Genomic DNA, 17,717 nt, shown 5'->3' on the forward strand with positions numbered 1-17,717 from the left:
TTCACAGTAGGGACAGTGTTCTTTTTTTGATATGCTTCATTTTTCCATCTGTGAACACAGTGCTGAATGGCCTTTCCAAAAAGTTCCATTTTTATCTCACATGTCCATAGGACATTCTGCCAGAAGCTTTGTGGCTTGTCAACATGTAGTTTAGCAAATTCCAGTCTGGCTTTTTTATGATTTTTTTCAACAATGGTGTCCTCCTTGATCGTCTCCCATGAAGTCCACTTTGGCTCATACAACGACGGATGGTACGATCTGACACTGATGTTCCATGAGCTTGAAGTTCACCTTTAATCTGTTCAGAAGTTTTACCATTCGTATTATCCGTCTCTTTGATTTGTCATCAATTTTCCTCCTGCGGCCACATCCAGGTAGGTTGGCTACAGTCCCATGGATCTTAAATTTCTGAATAATATGTGCAACTGTAGTCACAGGAATATCAAGCTGCTTGGAGATGGTCTTATAACTTTTAACTTTAACATGTTTGTCTATAAAAAAAAAATTCCAATCTCCTGAGACAACTCTTTCCTTCGCTTCCTCTGGTCCATGTTGAGTGTGATACACACCATGTCACCAAACAGCACAGTGAGTATCTGTAGCCCTATATACAGGCCCACTCACTGATTCCAAGATTGTAGACACCTGTGATGCTAGTTAGTGGACACACCGTGATATAATATAATATGGGGAACGTGGTGAGGGTTTTTTTTTAATTTATCAGTCATTACCTGGAACCCCATACTGTATATAGGGGAGCTGTGAGGGACATCATACTGTGTATAGGTAGCTGTTGTGCCCCCATACTTCATAAAGTGGCACTGAAGGGACCATTATACTGTAGATATGTATCTGTCGGGAAACCATACTGTATATAGGGAGCTGTGGGAGCTATCAAGCTGCATATAGAGAGTCGGGGGACATCATACTGTATACCCCTACATGTACATGTGTGATACATGTGTATCACCCCTACTCTGGAACCCTCTACCACAACACATCAGCCTCTCGCCTACCATCGAAACCTTCAAAAAGAACCTGAAGACCCATCTCTTCCGACAAGCCTACAACCTGCAGTAACCACCGATCAACCAAACCGCTGCATGACCAGTTCTACCCTCGCCTACTGTATTCTCACCCATCCCTTGTAGATTGTGAGCCCTCGCGGGCAGGGTCCTCTCTCCTCCTGTACCAGTTATGACTTGTATTGTTTAAGATTATTGTACTTGTTTTTACTATGTATACCCCTCCTCACATGTAAAGCACCATGGAATAAATGGCACTATAACAATAAATAATAATAATAATAATAATACAGGGGAGCTGTGAGGACATCATACCATATATAGGGAGTTGTGGGAACATCATACATTATATATGGACTGTAGGGGCATCATATCCTGTACATAGGGAGCTGTGGGAGTCATCATACTGTATGTAGGGAGGTGTGAGGATATCATCTACTATATAATTGTCTAAGGGTCACTTCCGTCTTGTCTGTCCTTCTATCACGGTTATTCATTCGCTGATTAGTCTCGCCAGCTGCCTGTCATGGCTGCCGCGACCAATCAGCGATGGGCACAGTCCGGAAGAAAATGGCCGCTCCATACTCCCCGCAGTCAGTGTCCCCGGCGCTCCACTCCATACTCCCCGCAGTCAGTGTCCCTGGCGCTCCGGTCCATACTCCCCGCAGTGTCCCCGGCGCTCCGCTCTATGCTTCCCGCAGTCACTGTCCCCGATGCCCGCTCCATACTCCCCTCCGGTCACCGCTAACACAGGGTTAATGCCGGCGGTAACGGACCGCGTTATGCCGCGGGTAACGCACTCCGTTACCGCCGCTATTAACCCTGTGTGTCCCCAACCTTTTATTATTGATGCTGCCTATGCGGCATCAATAGTAAAAAAAGTAATGTTAAAAATAGTAAAAAAAAACAAAAAACCTGCTATACTCACCCTCCGTTGTCCGCTCGCGCCTGCCGCCATCTTCCTTTCCCAGCGATGCATTGCGAAATTACCCAGAAGACCTAGCGGTCTCGCGAGACCGCTAAGTCATCTGGGTAATTTCGCAATGCATCCTGGGAACGGAAGATGGCAGCAGCCGCGTGCCCATCGACACAACGCCGTTGGATCCCAGGAGGCGGAGAGACGGGACGTTGAGGAGCAGCGACAAGAATGGTGAGTATGTTCAACTACAAGGGGCCCTCGGATCGTTAGGTGAGTATGTTTATTTTTTATTTTTTAACCTGTGACATACGTGGCTGGGTAATATACTACGTGGCTCTGTGCTGTATACTACGTAACTGGGCAATATACTACGTCACTGGGCAATATACTACGTCACTGGGTAATATACTATGTGACTAGGCAATATACTACGTCACTAGGCAATATACTACGTCACTGGACAATATACTACGTCACTGGGCAATATACTACGTCACTGGGCAATATACTACGTGGCTCTGTGCAATATACTACGTGGCTGGACAATATACATGGCTGGGCAATATACTACGTGGCTGGGCTATATACTACGTGGCTGGGCAATATACTACGTCACTGGGCAATATACTACGTCGCTGGGCAATATACTACGTGGCTGGGCAATATATTACGTGGTCTGGGCAATATATTACATGGGCTGGGCAATATATTACGTGGGCTGGGCAATATACTACGTGGGCTGGGCAATATAGTACGTGGCTGGGCAATATATTACGTGGGCTGGGCAATATACTACGTCGCTGGGCAATATACTACGTTGCTGGGCAATATACTACGTGGCTGGGCAATATATTACGTGGGCTGGGCAATATACTATGTTGCTGGGCAATATACTACGTCGCTGGGCAATACATTAGGTGGACATGCATATTCTAGAATACCCGATGCGTTAGAATCAGGCCACCATCTAGTATTGTATAAATGGATCTGTGGGGACAACATACTGTACATAGGGAGCTGTTGGGACATCATAATGTATATAGGGGGCTCTGGGCCATCATACTTTGTACTCAGGTTACATTGGGACCATCATATTGTGTGCTGGGGTCATCATACAGTATGTGGGAGGTGGGCATTTGGGAGGCATCATACTCAAAAGGAACCATGAAATCGATAGTAGTATACTCACTGTTAGGAATCGGTTCTGCTTGCCAGTTTCATTGGTCGCCACGTGATCACTCATATGTAATTTGCATACTTGTGGTCATATGCCAACTGATTTCTCTCCCTGCATCTCTCAAAGCTTTAACATTAACATTCAGAGAAACAGGGAGATTAGCTTGTCTGCGCGTGACTACAATTATGCAAATCGCATATGAGTGATCACATGAAGACCAATCAAACGGGCACGAAGAGCCAACTCCATGGCAATACCGTAACATACAGTGCCTGACGAAAATTAGTCCTGGTACGAAAAACCCCTTTAATGATAATGCAGTGGTTTTGTATGAAAGATGTGAAGTTTTCTAATGGGCCCAATGTTCCTCAGTCTGACACTGGTCTCATTCAACAAAGCAAAACAGTTCAGTGCAGCGCGCTAAGCTGAGCCAAGTGCTGACACAGCATAGTTGAGTTGTGCTGGCAGCTGGCTCTAAAGTCAGTGGGCGAAGTGCCCCAGTGCAGATTCTTGAAAGACATGTGAAGCTCCAGCTCAGCACACCATAATTGACATGTGTTAGCTGGCTGCTCAAAATACACTAGATTGAACCATACATGTTTTTTATATTATGTGTATTGCCAAAATAGAATGAAATTGAATGAAGATTATTATGAGATGACAATATCATTTTAGGAATAACCCTTTAAAGGAGTATTCCCATTGTTAGACGTTACTCCCTATCCATAGGATCAGAGATAACTTGGTAATCAGCACTGATGCGATGCTGGGAACCCCAGGAGCCCTGCAAATTCCCATTTGAATTCAGCGGTAGCCAGCCCTGTGCATCACCGCCTTATTCATTGTCTATGGGACTGCCAGAGATAGCCGAGGACAGCGCACTGTTTTCTCTGTCAGTCCCATAGAGAATGAATGCAGCAGTGGTGCACATGTTCGGTCACCATTCCATTCAGACGGATATTTCAGTGCCACGTTCTTCGTGTGGCTAAGGAGCCTAGTGGTTGAAATCCTTCTTATCATCAAGTAATCGCACATAAGCGATACATTCTTAAAGAGGGTTTCACATGAACAAAGTACATTTTACTTAATAGATCTTGTAATAAAAATAATTTACACAATTTGATGTGATACACAAAAATGTCCCTGTGCTGAGATAATCTTATACATGTGCCCCTGCTGTGTACTGTGTAATGTCTGTGTCTGACCGTGCAGGAACATGGTCTGATCATATCACATCTCCTGGGAAGGGAAGGAAGGAAATTAGAGGATACAGAGAGAACAGCACAGAATTGCAAATTATTCTTTTTATGAAGCAAAACATTTCACTGACTATTTTTACCAATGTTTTACCTGAAAGAAATAATTTTTTGCGATCCCGTGCTGTCATGTCTGTATCCTCTCTTTTGCTCCCCCCCTGCCCAGGAGCTGTGGTATGATCAGACCATGTTCATGCACGGTCAGACACATCTAATACACAGTACACAGCAGGGGCACATGTATAAGATTATCTCAGCACAGGGACATTTTATTTACATGCATCTGGAGCGCCCCCAAGGGCTAGGGGTTACTCGGAGCCGGGCCCTTCGGTTCTCAAGGGGGATGTCACGGTGGCTGACCCGGTCCGTGGCCCTAGGGACGTCCGTATTAAATGGGGGAAAGGTCTTTAAAGGGATAATGTTTGTGACGCCACCTGTGGTATTCGGTCAGGGTGACCGACGTTGCTTAGGGGTCCGCTGGGGTGATGTTATGGCAGCTAGATGGTATACCTTCCCACAGGTGAAGTATATCCCCAGGGCTTCCCGAAGTGTAGATGGTGAATGGTGTGAGGCGCAGTCAAGAATGAGGACACAAGGGTGAAGTCTCTTTACCTTTACTGAAGGCTTCAGCGTCCATAGTCCAGAGCACCAGATCACAGGGCAGGCAGAGTCCAGCCGGTCTGAAGACAAATCCAGAGTCCCCTTATCCAGGTGGAAATCAGTAGCCTTCCTCTAGCGCCTGAGTGTTGTAGTACCTCCCTGCTGTGCGTCTCGGTAAGGTCCTCACAACTGTTGTAGATGTTCTAGATGTTATGTCTCTTTCTCTCTCTGTCCCCCTGATGGATAGGATAGGACAAACCCGTATGACTGATGGCCTGAGGCTTTTTACAGGGACACTATCACGCCCCGGCCCCCACAGTTGCCACCGTGCCTCCTGGGTATAAGGTCAGGCAACTAATATGGAACTAGCTGTCCTGCCGGTCTCTGGAGCCAGGTTTGGAGACAATGACTCCCTCGGTGTTCCAGCTACCGGCTTCTGCGCCTCCGAAGGAGGCAGCCTTTTACAGGGCAGAACTCCTTCTGGTTTCCTCTCCTTCTGCTATTACTTCGTTTCTCACTCTCAGCAATGCAATTCCCTTCAATTTCTCTTTCTTAGGATGCTGCCGCATTGGTAAGCAGGCGCAGCTCCGTGTCCTTCTGTCTAGGCCTCTGACAGTATCCCACCCCTGTCAGGGACCCACTACCCGAGTGGAGCTCAGATAACAGCTTACTGAGTGTAGCCCAGCCAGTGTCCGCCAGCCTGGTGCTGCCTGGGTGAAACCCAGCTCGCTTCTGCCTAACTTCCTGTCTAATCCACCAGTTTTACCTAATTGTGAAGAGTGCCCTAATAAATAGGAGCATAGCTCCCTCTGGCGGCCTGGAGTGTGAAGTGTGTTGTGTGGTTTGTGATACCTGGTAAAGAGATCTCCTTTATTACCTTCAGACGTAATATCACTCCCCCTGGTGGAAGAATGACATTACTGCAACGACCAGGTCCCTGGGGCGCTGCACATCCAATTGTGGAAATTATTATTATTCCAAGATATATTCATTAAAATGTTCATTAAAATTAACTTTGAGGGAAACCCCTTTAAGAATAAGTGCGGTCAGAATCACACTATGCAGTTGCTGAATACATAGACAAAGTGCATTTTATTTCAAGACTATAGGGGATGGATGCCTCTCAAAAATACATTGACTGACTCACTGAAGTACAGTACTTTACCCATGCATTACACATACACACATTCATGCCAATACATGCAGGTTGCATGAAAAAAATGTGAAAAACCACAAGACGCGGTAACGTTTTACTTTATGTGTTCAGGAAGGCACATGTGAAGAAAGAGCAGGAAACCACCAAGATGTGGCCTGAGAACTGGGGGTTCCTGACTGCACCCTACGATGAGGTAAATCTTACCTGACAGGGCACAATAGGTATCAGGCCCTGGTACCTAGGCCCCAAGAAGCAACCAACGTATAACAATGTCCATCTTCGTATTTTAGCCAAGAAGAGAGACCGCCATGGACACAAAGGAGGCGGCACACAGAATAAAAATCCCAGACCACATGAAGGTTCGGACGGTGACCCCGCTGGACCAGTATATAAAGGTCAGAACTCTAATGAAGACTATACTAGAGTAGTTTTGGACCTGTTATCAGCTCAAATTTCTCACAGCTGAGAGATTGATACTATAGCATTCAGGCTAGACAATCCTCAGTGTCAAAAAAATACATATATCTTCAATGATCAATAGGGAGAGATTTGTGCCACTGATATAGTTAAATAAGCATTCCCATCAAAGTTTTTTCCTCTTAATATATTGCAGTTACCATATTATACGGCACTGTGTACTTACAGTTGCTCATTTTACCTTTCTACCCAGTTAGTTCTTCTCTCTTCTCTGCTCTATGTAGAAATAGGAAGTCTCTTGTTCCTGCATTTAACATTCCCCTCTTCAACTTCTGACATAGCTGTTCCCTCCTCCCCCTGCCAGCTACTTTTGCAGTGACTCATGACTAATACAGGAAAAATTGACCTCCTGTTTTTACATAGGGCTTAGAAGGATTGTGTGTGTTTTTAATCACATGATGTCATAGACCTAATGGAAAAGAGAGCAATTAACTGGGCAGAAAGGCAAAATGAGCAATTGCAGTGCTCTATAATATGATGACTGCAATATATTAGGAGCATAAAATTTTGATGGAAGGAAGAATGCTTCTTTAACTCATTGAGCATAGTCTAGACCAGGGGTCCCCAACCTTTCTTACCTTGAGAGCCACATTCTGCTATGAAAATTGGTCGAGAGCCACATTGTAGTACAGTAGTGTCAGTGTACAGGTAACACACTGAGTCACCAGTGACGTCTGTATGTGAAGTCCTACATCTTTGCTTTTCATCTTCATCCAGCACAGACAACCGTTACTTCTTCCAGCCAGGGCTTGTCTCTGCAGGAAATAACACAATTATCTAGTGCTCCACTTGCAGAACACATTACTTTTTTCCCCCCAAACTCTAAACTACACCAGATGAAGAAAAAAAGGCCACAGTGTTGCTCTGCACAGTAACAGGACCGCCTCCCCCATTTAAAACACTATCCTCATAAAATAAAATAAATACCTCACTGCAGTAATAATATCCCCCATCCTGGCCCTCGTGTGTCTCATTCCTTGCTTCAGCCATATGTTCTCCCATCCTGCCTCCATGTGATATCCCATCCTGCCCCATCTGTCCCATGATCTTGCCCCGCCTGTCCCATGATCCTGCCCCATCTGTCCCATGATCCTGCCCCATCTTCCCCATGATCCTGCCCCATCTGTCCCATGATCCTGCCTCATGATCCTGCCCCATCTGTCTCCATTATATCCATCCTGCCCCATGATCCTGCACCATGTGTCTCCATCCTGCCCCATGATTCTGCCTCATCTGTCTCCATCCTGCCCCATGATCCTGCCCCATCTGTCTCCATCGTATCCATCCTGCCCCATGATTCTGCACCATCTGTCTCCATCCTGCCCCATGATGATGCCCCATCTGTCTCCATCCTGCCCCATGATCCTGCACCATCTGTCTCCATCCTGCCCCATGTTCCTGCACCATCTGTCTCCATCCTGCCCCATGTCTCCATTCTGCCCCTTGTCTCCATTCTGCCCCTTATCTCCATTCTGCCCCTTGTCTCCATTCTGCCCCTTGTCTCCATTCTGCCCCCTTATCTCCATTCTGCCCCTTGTCTCCATTCTGCCCCTTGTCTCCATTCTACCCCTTTTCTCCATTCTGCCCTTCGTGTCTCCATTCTGCCCTCCGTGTCTCCATTCTGCCCCATATCTACAATCCTGCTCCATGTCTCCCATCCTGCCCTGTATCTTCCATCCTGCCTCAGTGTCTCCGTTCTCATCCGTGTCTCCAATCCTGCCCCTTGTCTCCATTCTTCCCCGTGTCTCCATTCTAAACCTGTGTCTCCATCCTGCCTCTGTGTCTCCATTCTGCCACTTGTCTCCATTCTGCCCCCGTGTCTCCCATCCTGCCCCCGTGTCTCCCATCCTGCCCCCATGTCTCCCTTCCTGCCCCCTTGTCTCCTTTCTGCCCCCTTGTCTCCCATCCTGCACCCGTGTCTCTATTCTGCCCCGGGCAGGATGAAGACACATGGATGGAGACACATGGTCCATGTGTCTCCATCCTGCCAGTGAAACATATTGCTTTAAAAAAAAAAAAAACAAACAAACAACTTTCTTCGTACCTGGCCACGTTCCTGCGGCAATGATGATCCCTCCAGATGTCTCAAGCGCATACTTGCCGCAGAATGACAATAACGTCATACGCCGGTGAAGTGCGCGCTGACGTCAGCTGCCAGCCTCCGATTGGCTGGCGGCTTTAACTATTGCCGTGCGGACCAGGGCCCACACTGCATAGAGTAACTGAACCTGCGTCTCGAACGCAGGTTCAGTTGCTGCACGGAGCAGAAGCCTGCCGCTGGGGCTCGATCAGCAGAAGAGACGGGCCCGATGTGGGCCTCCTCTGCTGATCAGGCCCCATACGCCAGTCAGGGCAGCAATGCCCTGATGGCAGCCCTGGTGGTGCGGGTCACTGTGCTCTATTGAAGCCGCAGTAACCAAAGTTTTGCGAGATTTGTGAAGTCTCGCGAGACTTTGTGCGGCTTCAATAGAGCACAGTGACTACTGCGCAGGAGTGAATGCAGTCAGTGATTGACACAGGAGGGGTGGCATATTACCATCAACGGGGCGGGTATTACAGGCGGTGAGACGGCTCCCTGGGGACTTAACACAGTCTTCTTTCCAGTGACCGTCGGCGAGCCACATTTCAGGAGCAGGCGAGCCACATGTGGCTCGCGAGCTACAGGATGGGGACCCCTGGTCCACACTATCCACATTGTAACAAACCCTTGGCTATCAGAGGTAATGAGTCAGTACACTGTTTTAGCCTCTGGATGTTAAAGGGAACCTGTCACCCCCGTTTTTTGAGATTGAGCTATAAATACTGTTAAATAGGGCCTGCGCTGTGCGTTACTATAGTGTATGTAGTGTACCCTGATTCCCCATGTATGCTGAGAAATACATTACCAAAGTCGCCTTTTTCGCCTGTCAATCAGGCTGGTCTGGTCAGGTGGGCGTGTTCACAGCGCTCTTTTCTTCCCCAGCTTTCCGTTGGTGGCGTAGTGGTGTGCGCATGTCCAGAGTTCCGACTTCCCTGCGCCCACGTGAAGACACAGCGCGCGATCTGCGCTGTAATCCCTTGCATCGGTGGGGGCGGCCATCTTCCTGGGGCCGCGCGTGCGCAGATGGAGTGCTCTGCTGCACGGGGCTTCAGGAAAATGGCCGCGGGATGCCGCGCGTGCGCATTAGAGATCGCGGCGGCCATTTTCCCAAAGCCGAGATGCAAACTCGGCTTTGGGAAAATGGCCGCCGCGATCTCTAATGCGCACGCGCGGCATCCCGCGGCCATTTTCCTGAAGCCCCGTGCAGCAGAGCACTCCATCTGCGCACGCGCGGCCCCAGGAAGATGGCCGCCCCCACCGATGCAAGGGATTACAGCGCAGATCGCGCGCTGTGTCTTCACGTGGGCGCAGGGAAGTCGGAACTCTGGACATGCGCACACCACTACGCCACCAACAGAAAGCTGGGGAAGAAAAGAGCGCTGTGAACACGCCCACCTGACCAGACCAGCCTGATTGACAGGCGAAAACGGCGACTTTGGTAATGTATTTCTCAGCATACATGGGGAATCAGGGTACACTACATACACTATAGTAACACACAGTGCAGGCCCTATTTAACAGTATTTATAGCTCAATCTCAAAAAACGGGGTGACAGGTTCCCTTTAATAAGAATGTTGCCATTCATGGCGGCGAGCAAGATTCTGAAAATGGGGTCAAATGAAAAATATATACTGTGTATATGGGAAGACTTAACATCACATTTTCCCCTCCAGGTTGGCCTCTCTCCTGCCATTCCACAAACAACCCAAGGGCTGATAGGATGGAGATCCACCATATCGGCCCTGCAACTGGAACGGTACGGCAGAACACACCACCTCAAGGGCGATTTTTGCAAAAACATGAACTGGCCTGCTGAAGGAATTGCCTAAGTGGTCGTCGTTCTACAGAGGCCCCAACAAGACGGAATGGAAACATTTTAGCGGTCTCACAATAAACTAATAAAACTTTCCTGTATTCTGTGGCAAAATGGAAAATCTCTGTAGAAGATGAGTAAATGTTAAAAATTAGCATAGGAATGAACAGCGTGTTCAAATATCGTAGCGGAAAACCTGATTTACGGCAGCCTCGCCTGCACCGTCGTATCCCACTATTTACATTATAGCAGTAAAGGTTAATGTAGCTTTATGCTGATTGAAGTGCAGCTCCAGGCGGAGAGGTGATCACTTCCATCCTGCAAGTCAACATGATCAGAAAATGGGTTTACAAGGAAGTGGCAGTGGCAGTGGCAGATTGAGTGCAATTACTTCATGTTAACTTCTTCCTTGCCAGATGTTTAAATAAAGTTCTGTGGACTGACATTAAAGGGGTACAATGACCTACATATTTTATTACATATTCACTGAATAGGTGATAGCTGTTAATCAGATACTCTCTTGGTCCTCCCTGGCTACAAGGCTCCCCTCATAGGCCACAGGACTGGCTGGCTATTTATTGCTTGCATTGAGAAACATGTGATGGTGTCTCCGCGGCTTTTCTACATGCATTTGCATATTTCCCATAAGAGATGGGGGCAGTGTTCTGGATCACTGCGTTGAGAAACACGTGATGGTGTCTCCGCGGTGTTGGATGTTTTGATCTCCCCGAGGTCATTCATCCTTATGTTTATAGTCCTTTTACTAGGCACTGCTCCTAATAGCCAGTTTCCTACTCCACACTGATGAGGGGCAAATACCCCGAAACAGCTATCTGTGGATGGATACCATGTTTTGGCATAGGTGGTTTTCCTTTTTGGATGCTGCCCTTCCTGTGGTTGTTCCTTCCCGGTGAAAGACCTGGCTATTTATTGCTTGCGTTGAGAAACACGTGATGGTGTCTCCGTGGCTTTTCTACAAGGGTTACAGCTGTGTCAGTAACCAGAGGTTCCAAAGATGGCGGATGGCACCAGGAGTACGGTGAGGACGCAGGCCAGTGTTATGGTCTATGAGGAGGTGGTGGTGGATGGTACCGTTCAATGCGAGGGGGAGCTCAGCCAGGACTCCCCAAGGAGCCAGCCTACCGTGCTTAGTCCTGCAGGGGACTACCCACCACCTACCCGCCCCAGACTGTCCACATCAGCGGCCCTTGTTGCAACGGCAGTGGCACATCTTGAGGCAGGTAACGAAGACGCCTCTGTGAAACTCCTGGCAGCTGCAGAGAAAGCAGCGGAGGCAGAGGGTGCAGAACGCCGTGAAGCAGCGGAGCGGGCAGAGAAAGCAGCAGAACGAGAGTGTGCAGAATGCCATGAAGCTGCAGAGTGGGCAGCGGAGCAAGCAGCGGCAGAGAGAGCAGCGGAGCGCCAGCACCGACTGGCGATGGCTCAATACAGGCTCCCGCTGGACGCCCCAACACCACCAGACTCCAAGGCTTCCAAAGTCCGGGCCGAGGACTTCCCTCTGCTTGAGAAGGATGGAGACCTGGATTCCTGCCTGCTGGCCTTTGAAAGGACCTGCCTCCAACACCATCTGGCCCTGGATCAGTGGGCAAGATATCTGACCCCCCGTTTGAGTGGTAAGTCCCTGGAAGTTTTGGGGGACTTACCTGCCAGGGCGGAGCAGAACTACAACAGCATCAAGCGGGCCCTGACCCAGCACTACAACCTCACCCCGGAGTCGTACCGCAAGAAGTTCCGGAGCCTGCAGCGGGGCTCAAAGGACACCTGGACCGACCACATGCAGGCATTGCTGAGAGCTGCAGAGCACTGGACCTCGGATCTAGCGCTCACCACCGGCCAGGAGGTCCAGGAACTGTTCGTCATGGAGCAGTTCTTGTGGAACTGCCCAGAGGACCTCCAGCAGTTCCTCCGTGACCGTAAACCGAAGGGGGCTTCTGCAAAAGCTGCCCTGGCAGACGAGTATGCCAACAACAGGGCGCCTGAGCCGAAGAAGCCTGCCAGCAGCATCTGGAGAGGGGGTAAGCCCAAGGCTGCCCCTGTTTCCCCAGCCCCCAGAGTGCAAGGGGTGTACCCCCTTGCTGCCCTCTCCAGGCCAGGCGCAGAACCCAGACTTTGTCATCACTGCAACCAGCCGGGACACTTCAAGGCTGCATGTCCCCAGCATCATAAAGCCCCATCCCTGTCCCAGAAACCGTCCACTGTTTTATGTGTGGGAGGGGGTGGTGGGAGGTCCCTGGACAATTACCAACCCGTCACCATCGGTCGCTCAGCGGTCATGGGACTGCAGGACACAGGCGCTGAACGAACCCTGGTACGTCCTGAGGTGGTGTCCCCTCAAGACTTGGTACCGGGGAAAACCCTTTCCGTCTCCGGAATTGGAGTCGTGGAACCAGCGCTGCTTGTCGCAAAGGTGTTTTTGGACAAGAGCGCTGGGAGGGAAATGCGGGAGGTGGGAGTAACACCAAATATTCCTGCCAATGTGTTACTTGGGACGGATTTGGGGTGGCTAGTGTCTCAGTATGTGGCCACTGAACCTCCAAGTTCGGCTCCCCATAACTCTACTTTGAATGCCGATGTTGATGTGTTGAATGTGCCTCCAACAGTGGAGGAGGGAGTGAAACCTGATGGTAATCCATGCACTGACACCCCACACACAGGGCTCACAGTGAAGACAGGTGGGGAGACTGTAGGGGAGAGCTCAGAGGTGGAGGGAGGGAGGGGCTGCTATGGGCAGTGTAGGGCCCCTAATTGAATCCAGCCTGCTGAGTCTAGGGCATCTGCAGGAGGAGGAACAAGCCATGGGGGATGGGGCATCCCTGGAAAGGAAACACCAGGTAAGACCCCAGGGCAGGAGTTTCTCACACCCAGGATGTCAGGAGGCCAGGGAAGCCTGTCTGACCTGGCGACTTGGTCAGGAGCTGAGAGGAAGCAGGCACTACCCGTGGACACAGCGGTTGTGGCGGCTGTCATCAGGAGTGGAAGCTCTGGAGCCTCGCAGAGGTCCAACGGCTTCCCCCTCTCCAACCAAGTGGCTGCCAAGTCAGACAGTGGCCAGGAGACAGATCCCGGGTTGCTGACATCTGATGTGGCAGGGTCGTACATTCTTGCCACATTGAGTCAGGCATTTCAGGCAGCGTTGGAAGCTGACGCTAGCTTGAAAGCTCTCAAGGAGCAGGCGGCACAGCCTTCCAGGGAGTCAGACCGTGAGCGGGTGGTCTGGGACCAGGGATGGCTGTACTGGGTAGCAGTCCAGCAGGGTTCCCCGGAGGCATGGCCCAGGGACTGACAGTTAGTGGTACCCTATCCGTTCAGGGCAGAATTGTTGCGGATAGCACACGAGATTCCCATGGCTGGACACCTAGGGATCGCTGAAACCAGGGCCAGCCTAGCGCAGCATTTCTACTGGCCTGGAATGAGGACCGAGGTAATTGCCTACTGCCATTCGTGTGACACCTATCAGAGGGTGGGGAAAGCGGGGCGGCGCCCCAAAGCCCCACTGGTAACTCTGCCCATCATTGAAGAGCCTTTCTCGAGGGTGACTGTGGATCTCATTGGACCTCTGTCCACTCCCAGCCGCGCCGGAAAATGCTTCATATTAACGGTAGTGGACTATGCCACCCGGTACCCGGAGGTGGTAGCTTTGTTGTCCATTCGGGTTGACAAAGTGGCCACTGCCTTACTGGAGATCTTCTCCAGAGTGGGGTTTCCCGAGGAAATGCTTACCGACCGAGGGACCCAGTTCATGTCACAGCTGATGGAGTCTCTCTGTAAGCAGATACAGGTGCAACATCTGGTAGCCAGCCCATATCACCCATAGACCAATGGTCTGTGTGAGCGGTTCAATGGCACCTTAAAGCAGATGCTTAAGATTTTGGTCGACTCCCATGGGAGATACTGGGAGCGGTATCTCCCACACCTTCAATTTGCCTACCGGGAGGTTCCAGAGGCCTCAACAGGGTTCTCCCCCTTTGAGCCCCTGTATGGGCGACATCTATGGGGGCCCCTTGCCTTGGTGAAGGAAGCATGGGAAGGAGATTTGGCAGCCTTGACACGGCTGGTGCATGACAATATGGCCCAGGCCCAAGCTGACCAGAAGCGGTGGTACGACCAGAATGCTTGTGAGAGGACCTACCAGGTGGGTCCAAAGGTGTGGGTACTGGTCCCCGTCCCACAAAACCAGCTTCAGGCAGCCTGGGAGGGTCCATACCTCGTGCACCAGTAGCTCAACGCCAAGTTGGGTGTATCCATCGAGGATGTGGGGGTTGGCCACCAGCTATCAGAGGACCAACGTTCCCAGCTGTGGGTCACCCTACACCCCTTTCGGGGGCTGTTCAGCAGCCTGCCCGGAAGGACTGAGGCAGCCATCAATGAGATGGACACCGGCTATCACCCCCGATCTGGCGTTCAGCATATGGGGTCTCTCTCGAAGTGCAGCAGCACATGCGCCAAGAAATAGACGAGATGCTGAAGCTGGGGGTGATCCAAGCATCCAACAGCGTGTGGGCTTCGCCTGTAGTCCTCATCCCTAAAAAGGACCGAACTACGCGGTTCTGCATGGACTACCGGGGGCTCAACGCTGTGACTGTCACCGATGCGTACCCAATGCCACGCATCAATGACCTGCTCGATCAGCTGGCCGGGGCCAAGTACCTGACCATCATGGATCTGAGCAGGAGATACTGGCAGATTCCCCTGACCCCTAAGGCACGGGAACGCTCTGCCTTTATCACCCCATTTGGACTGTACGAGTCCATGGTGATGCTCTTCGGCATGAAGAATGCCCCAGACACTTTTCAGCGGATGGTCAACACGCTGCTCGAGAGACTGGAAGGGTATGCGACCACATACCTGGATGACATTGCCATCTTCAGTCCCACCTGGGAGGATCACCTAGAGCACCTGGCGCAGGTGCTCAGGCGGATCCAGCGAGCAGGCTAGACTATTAAGCCAGAAAAATGCCAGCTGGGTATGAGTGAGGTCCACTACCTGGGACACCGGGTAGGTGAGGGAGCTCTGAAGCCAGAGCCCAGGAAGGTGGATGCCATCACCTCCTGGCCCTCCTCCAGGACCAAAAAGCAGGCGATGTCCTTCTTGGGGACTTCTGGGTACTATAGGAGGTTTGTTCCACACTATAGCACCCTGGCCAAGCCCCTGACAGACCTCACCAAGAAGAAGCTGCCCGTCGCTGTTGACTGGACAGTCGCCTGCGAGACAGCTTTCTAGGTGCTCAAAACCACCCTTTCTAGCTCTCCTGTACTACAGGCAGCCAACTTCATGCCGCCATTCGTAGTACAGACCGACGCCAGCGACTTTGGCCTTGGTGCTGTGCTCAGCCAGATCGACACTACGGGTCATGAACACCCCATTTTGTACCTGAGCCGGAAGCTCCTGCCGAGGGAGGTGACCTATTCCACGATGGAGAAGGAATGTCTGGCAATTGTATGGGCTCTGCAGCGTCTGCAGCCATACTTGTACGGACGCCAATTCACCGTGGAACCAGACCACAACCCCCACAGCTGGTTGCACACGGTCTCTGAGACGAATGGGAGGTTGCTACGCTGGAGCCTTGCTCTCCAGCAGTATCACTTCACTATTCGCCACCGAAGAGGCAGAGACCATGGTAACGCTGATGGGTTGTCCCGGCAAGGAGAAGGTTCGGAAGGGCGCATGGGGGAATACAGGAATGTGATACCCCCTAGCGCCCTCTAAAGCAGGGAGGTGTGATGAGGAAGCAGCCGCCATCTTGGATATGGGGCATAATGCTGGCCTCCTATCAGAGATCGGTCTGACTCCATTTTGTCTCATATCAGAATTCACCTGGTCACACGTCTGCAGGGACATGAGCACTCTTGGCCCCCACCTTTTCCCTACTTGAATGAAGACCCTTTAGTATGGTAATGGACTGGGACCAGTTAAGCAGGCAGATGGCACTTCAAAGCTTGAATGAAGAAGCCACGCCAGCAAGGGGTATGGAGGTGCCTGTGGGCTCAATTAAAGCATACATGTCAGATGGCTACAGGAGGACACGTCTATTGTATTCCCAGTCGGACCATCTACAACATGAAATAATGAATTATGGATGCATCGTCCGAGGTACAGGCTCATAAAAAATATCCTTATAGCTCTGAAGAAATTGCGCATCTGACAGTGCAACTTCCAGGTCAGTGAGAGTTCTGGCACCTGTGATATAGAGATCAGCATCCCACAGTGATCGAATGGGTCCAGGTTTCATCCCTGCACGACCAGCAGAACAAACCACATGCGCTGGTACCGCCCGTGTACTGATCCGATCATCCTGAGAGAAGTTATTCCATTCATTAGGTATTGGGAATAGATTCTGCAGGGAAGCTGAAGGGTGGAGATTGTTAACCCAGCCAGGAATCGGGGGGAGGGACACAGAAGGATTAAGAACAGAGGACACATGGAGAGTGAGAGACAACAGAAGAAGATGATGATCAAATAAGGAACAGGGCATATGCCAGCCAGAGGGGAGCAAGCACATGCTTTTGGGGGGCTGCCCAGCAACTAGAAGTCTTGTACCTGTGGAACGCAGAGCTCCCCGGCCTCCACAAGGGACCATCAACCTGGTAAATTGACCTCAAGCTTTATACCTCTAAGCCTTGTACTATTATTGTTATTTTTTACTCTGACTGTAACTCTTGGTATATTTTTACTGTATATTTCTTGTAATTATCTAGTGCGCCCTTAACATTAGAAGTCCCAGAGAGGGGTCATTTAACATTTCTACCTTTGGAGCTCGAAATTTCTGGGACTTCTAGTGTTAAGGCAATTAAACCATAAATTAATTTTGGACTGATCCTTTTATTCTGATTGCGAATCTTAGAATACCCAGCGTGGGTAACAGGGCAGTCTCTCCAGCGGCCATTTGCTCTAGGTGCAGTTCCCTTATTGACCTGAGAGACAAAGGGGGCGCCGTAGAGCTGTCCCTATGTAGTTACATCACAGATTGGTGACATGGGAGGAACCAGTTTTCTTCACATATATATCAGGATAAGGGACATATATACCAGGATGGGGGACATATATACCAGGATGGGGCCTAGGATAAGAGACATATACCAGGATGGGGGATATATACCAGGATGGGGGACATATAAACCAGGATAGGGAGTAGGATAAGGGACATATACAAGCATGGAGGATGGCCAGTCATAGTAACATAGTAACATAGTTA

At 50.2% G+C, this 17,717-nt stretch overlaps 1 protein-coding gene across 2 annotated transcripts in view; it reads left to right on the forward strand.

Moving 5' to 3' along the window:
• CIMIP1 (ciliary microtubule inner protein 1) overlaps positions 1–10,948 on the forward strand; it is a 43,493-nt gene extending 32,545 nt beyond the window's left edge. For both annotated transcript variants that reach the window (XM_069750967.1, XM_069750966.1), the window contains 3 exons: positions 6,245–6,326; positions 6,424–6,528; positions 10,365–10,948. In XM_069750967.1, the coding sequence (XP_069607068.1) occupies positions 6,245–6,326; positions 6,424–6,528; positions 10,365–10,520 (343 nt within the window). In that variant the 3' untranslated portion in view covers positions 10,521–10,948. The remainder of the gene's footprint in view (positions 1–6,244; positions 6,327–6,423; positions 6,529–10,364) is intronic.
• Positions 10,949–17,717: the final 6,769 nt, after the last annotated feature.

The sequence above is a fragment of the Ranitomeya imitator genome, chromosome 2, assembly GCF_032444005.1.
Source record: "Ranitomeya imitator isolate aRanImi1 chromosome 2, aRanImi1.pri, whole genome shotgun sequence".
Lineage (NCBI taxonomy): Eukaryota > Metazoa > Chordata > Amphibia > Anura > Dendrobatidae > Ranitomeya > Ranitomeya imitator.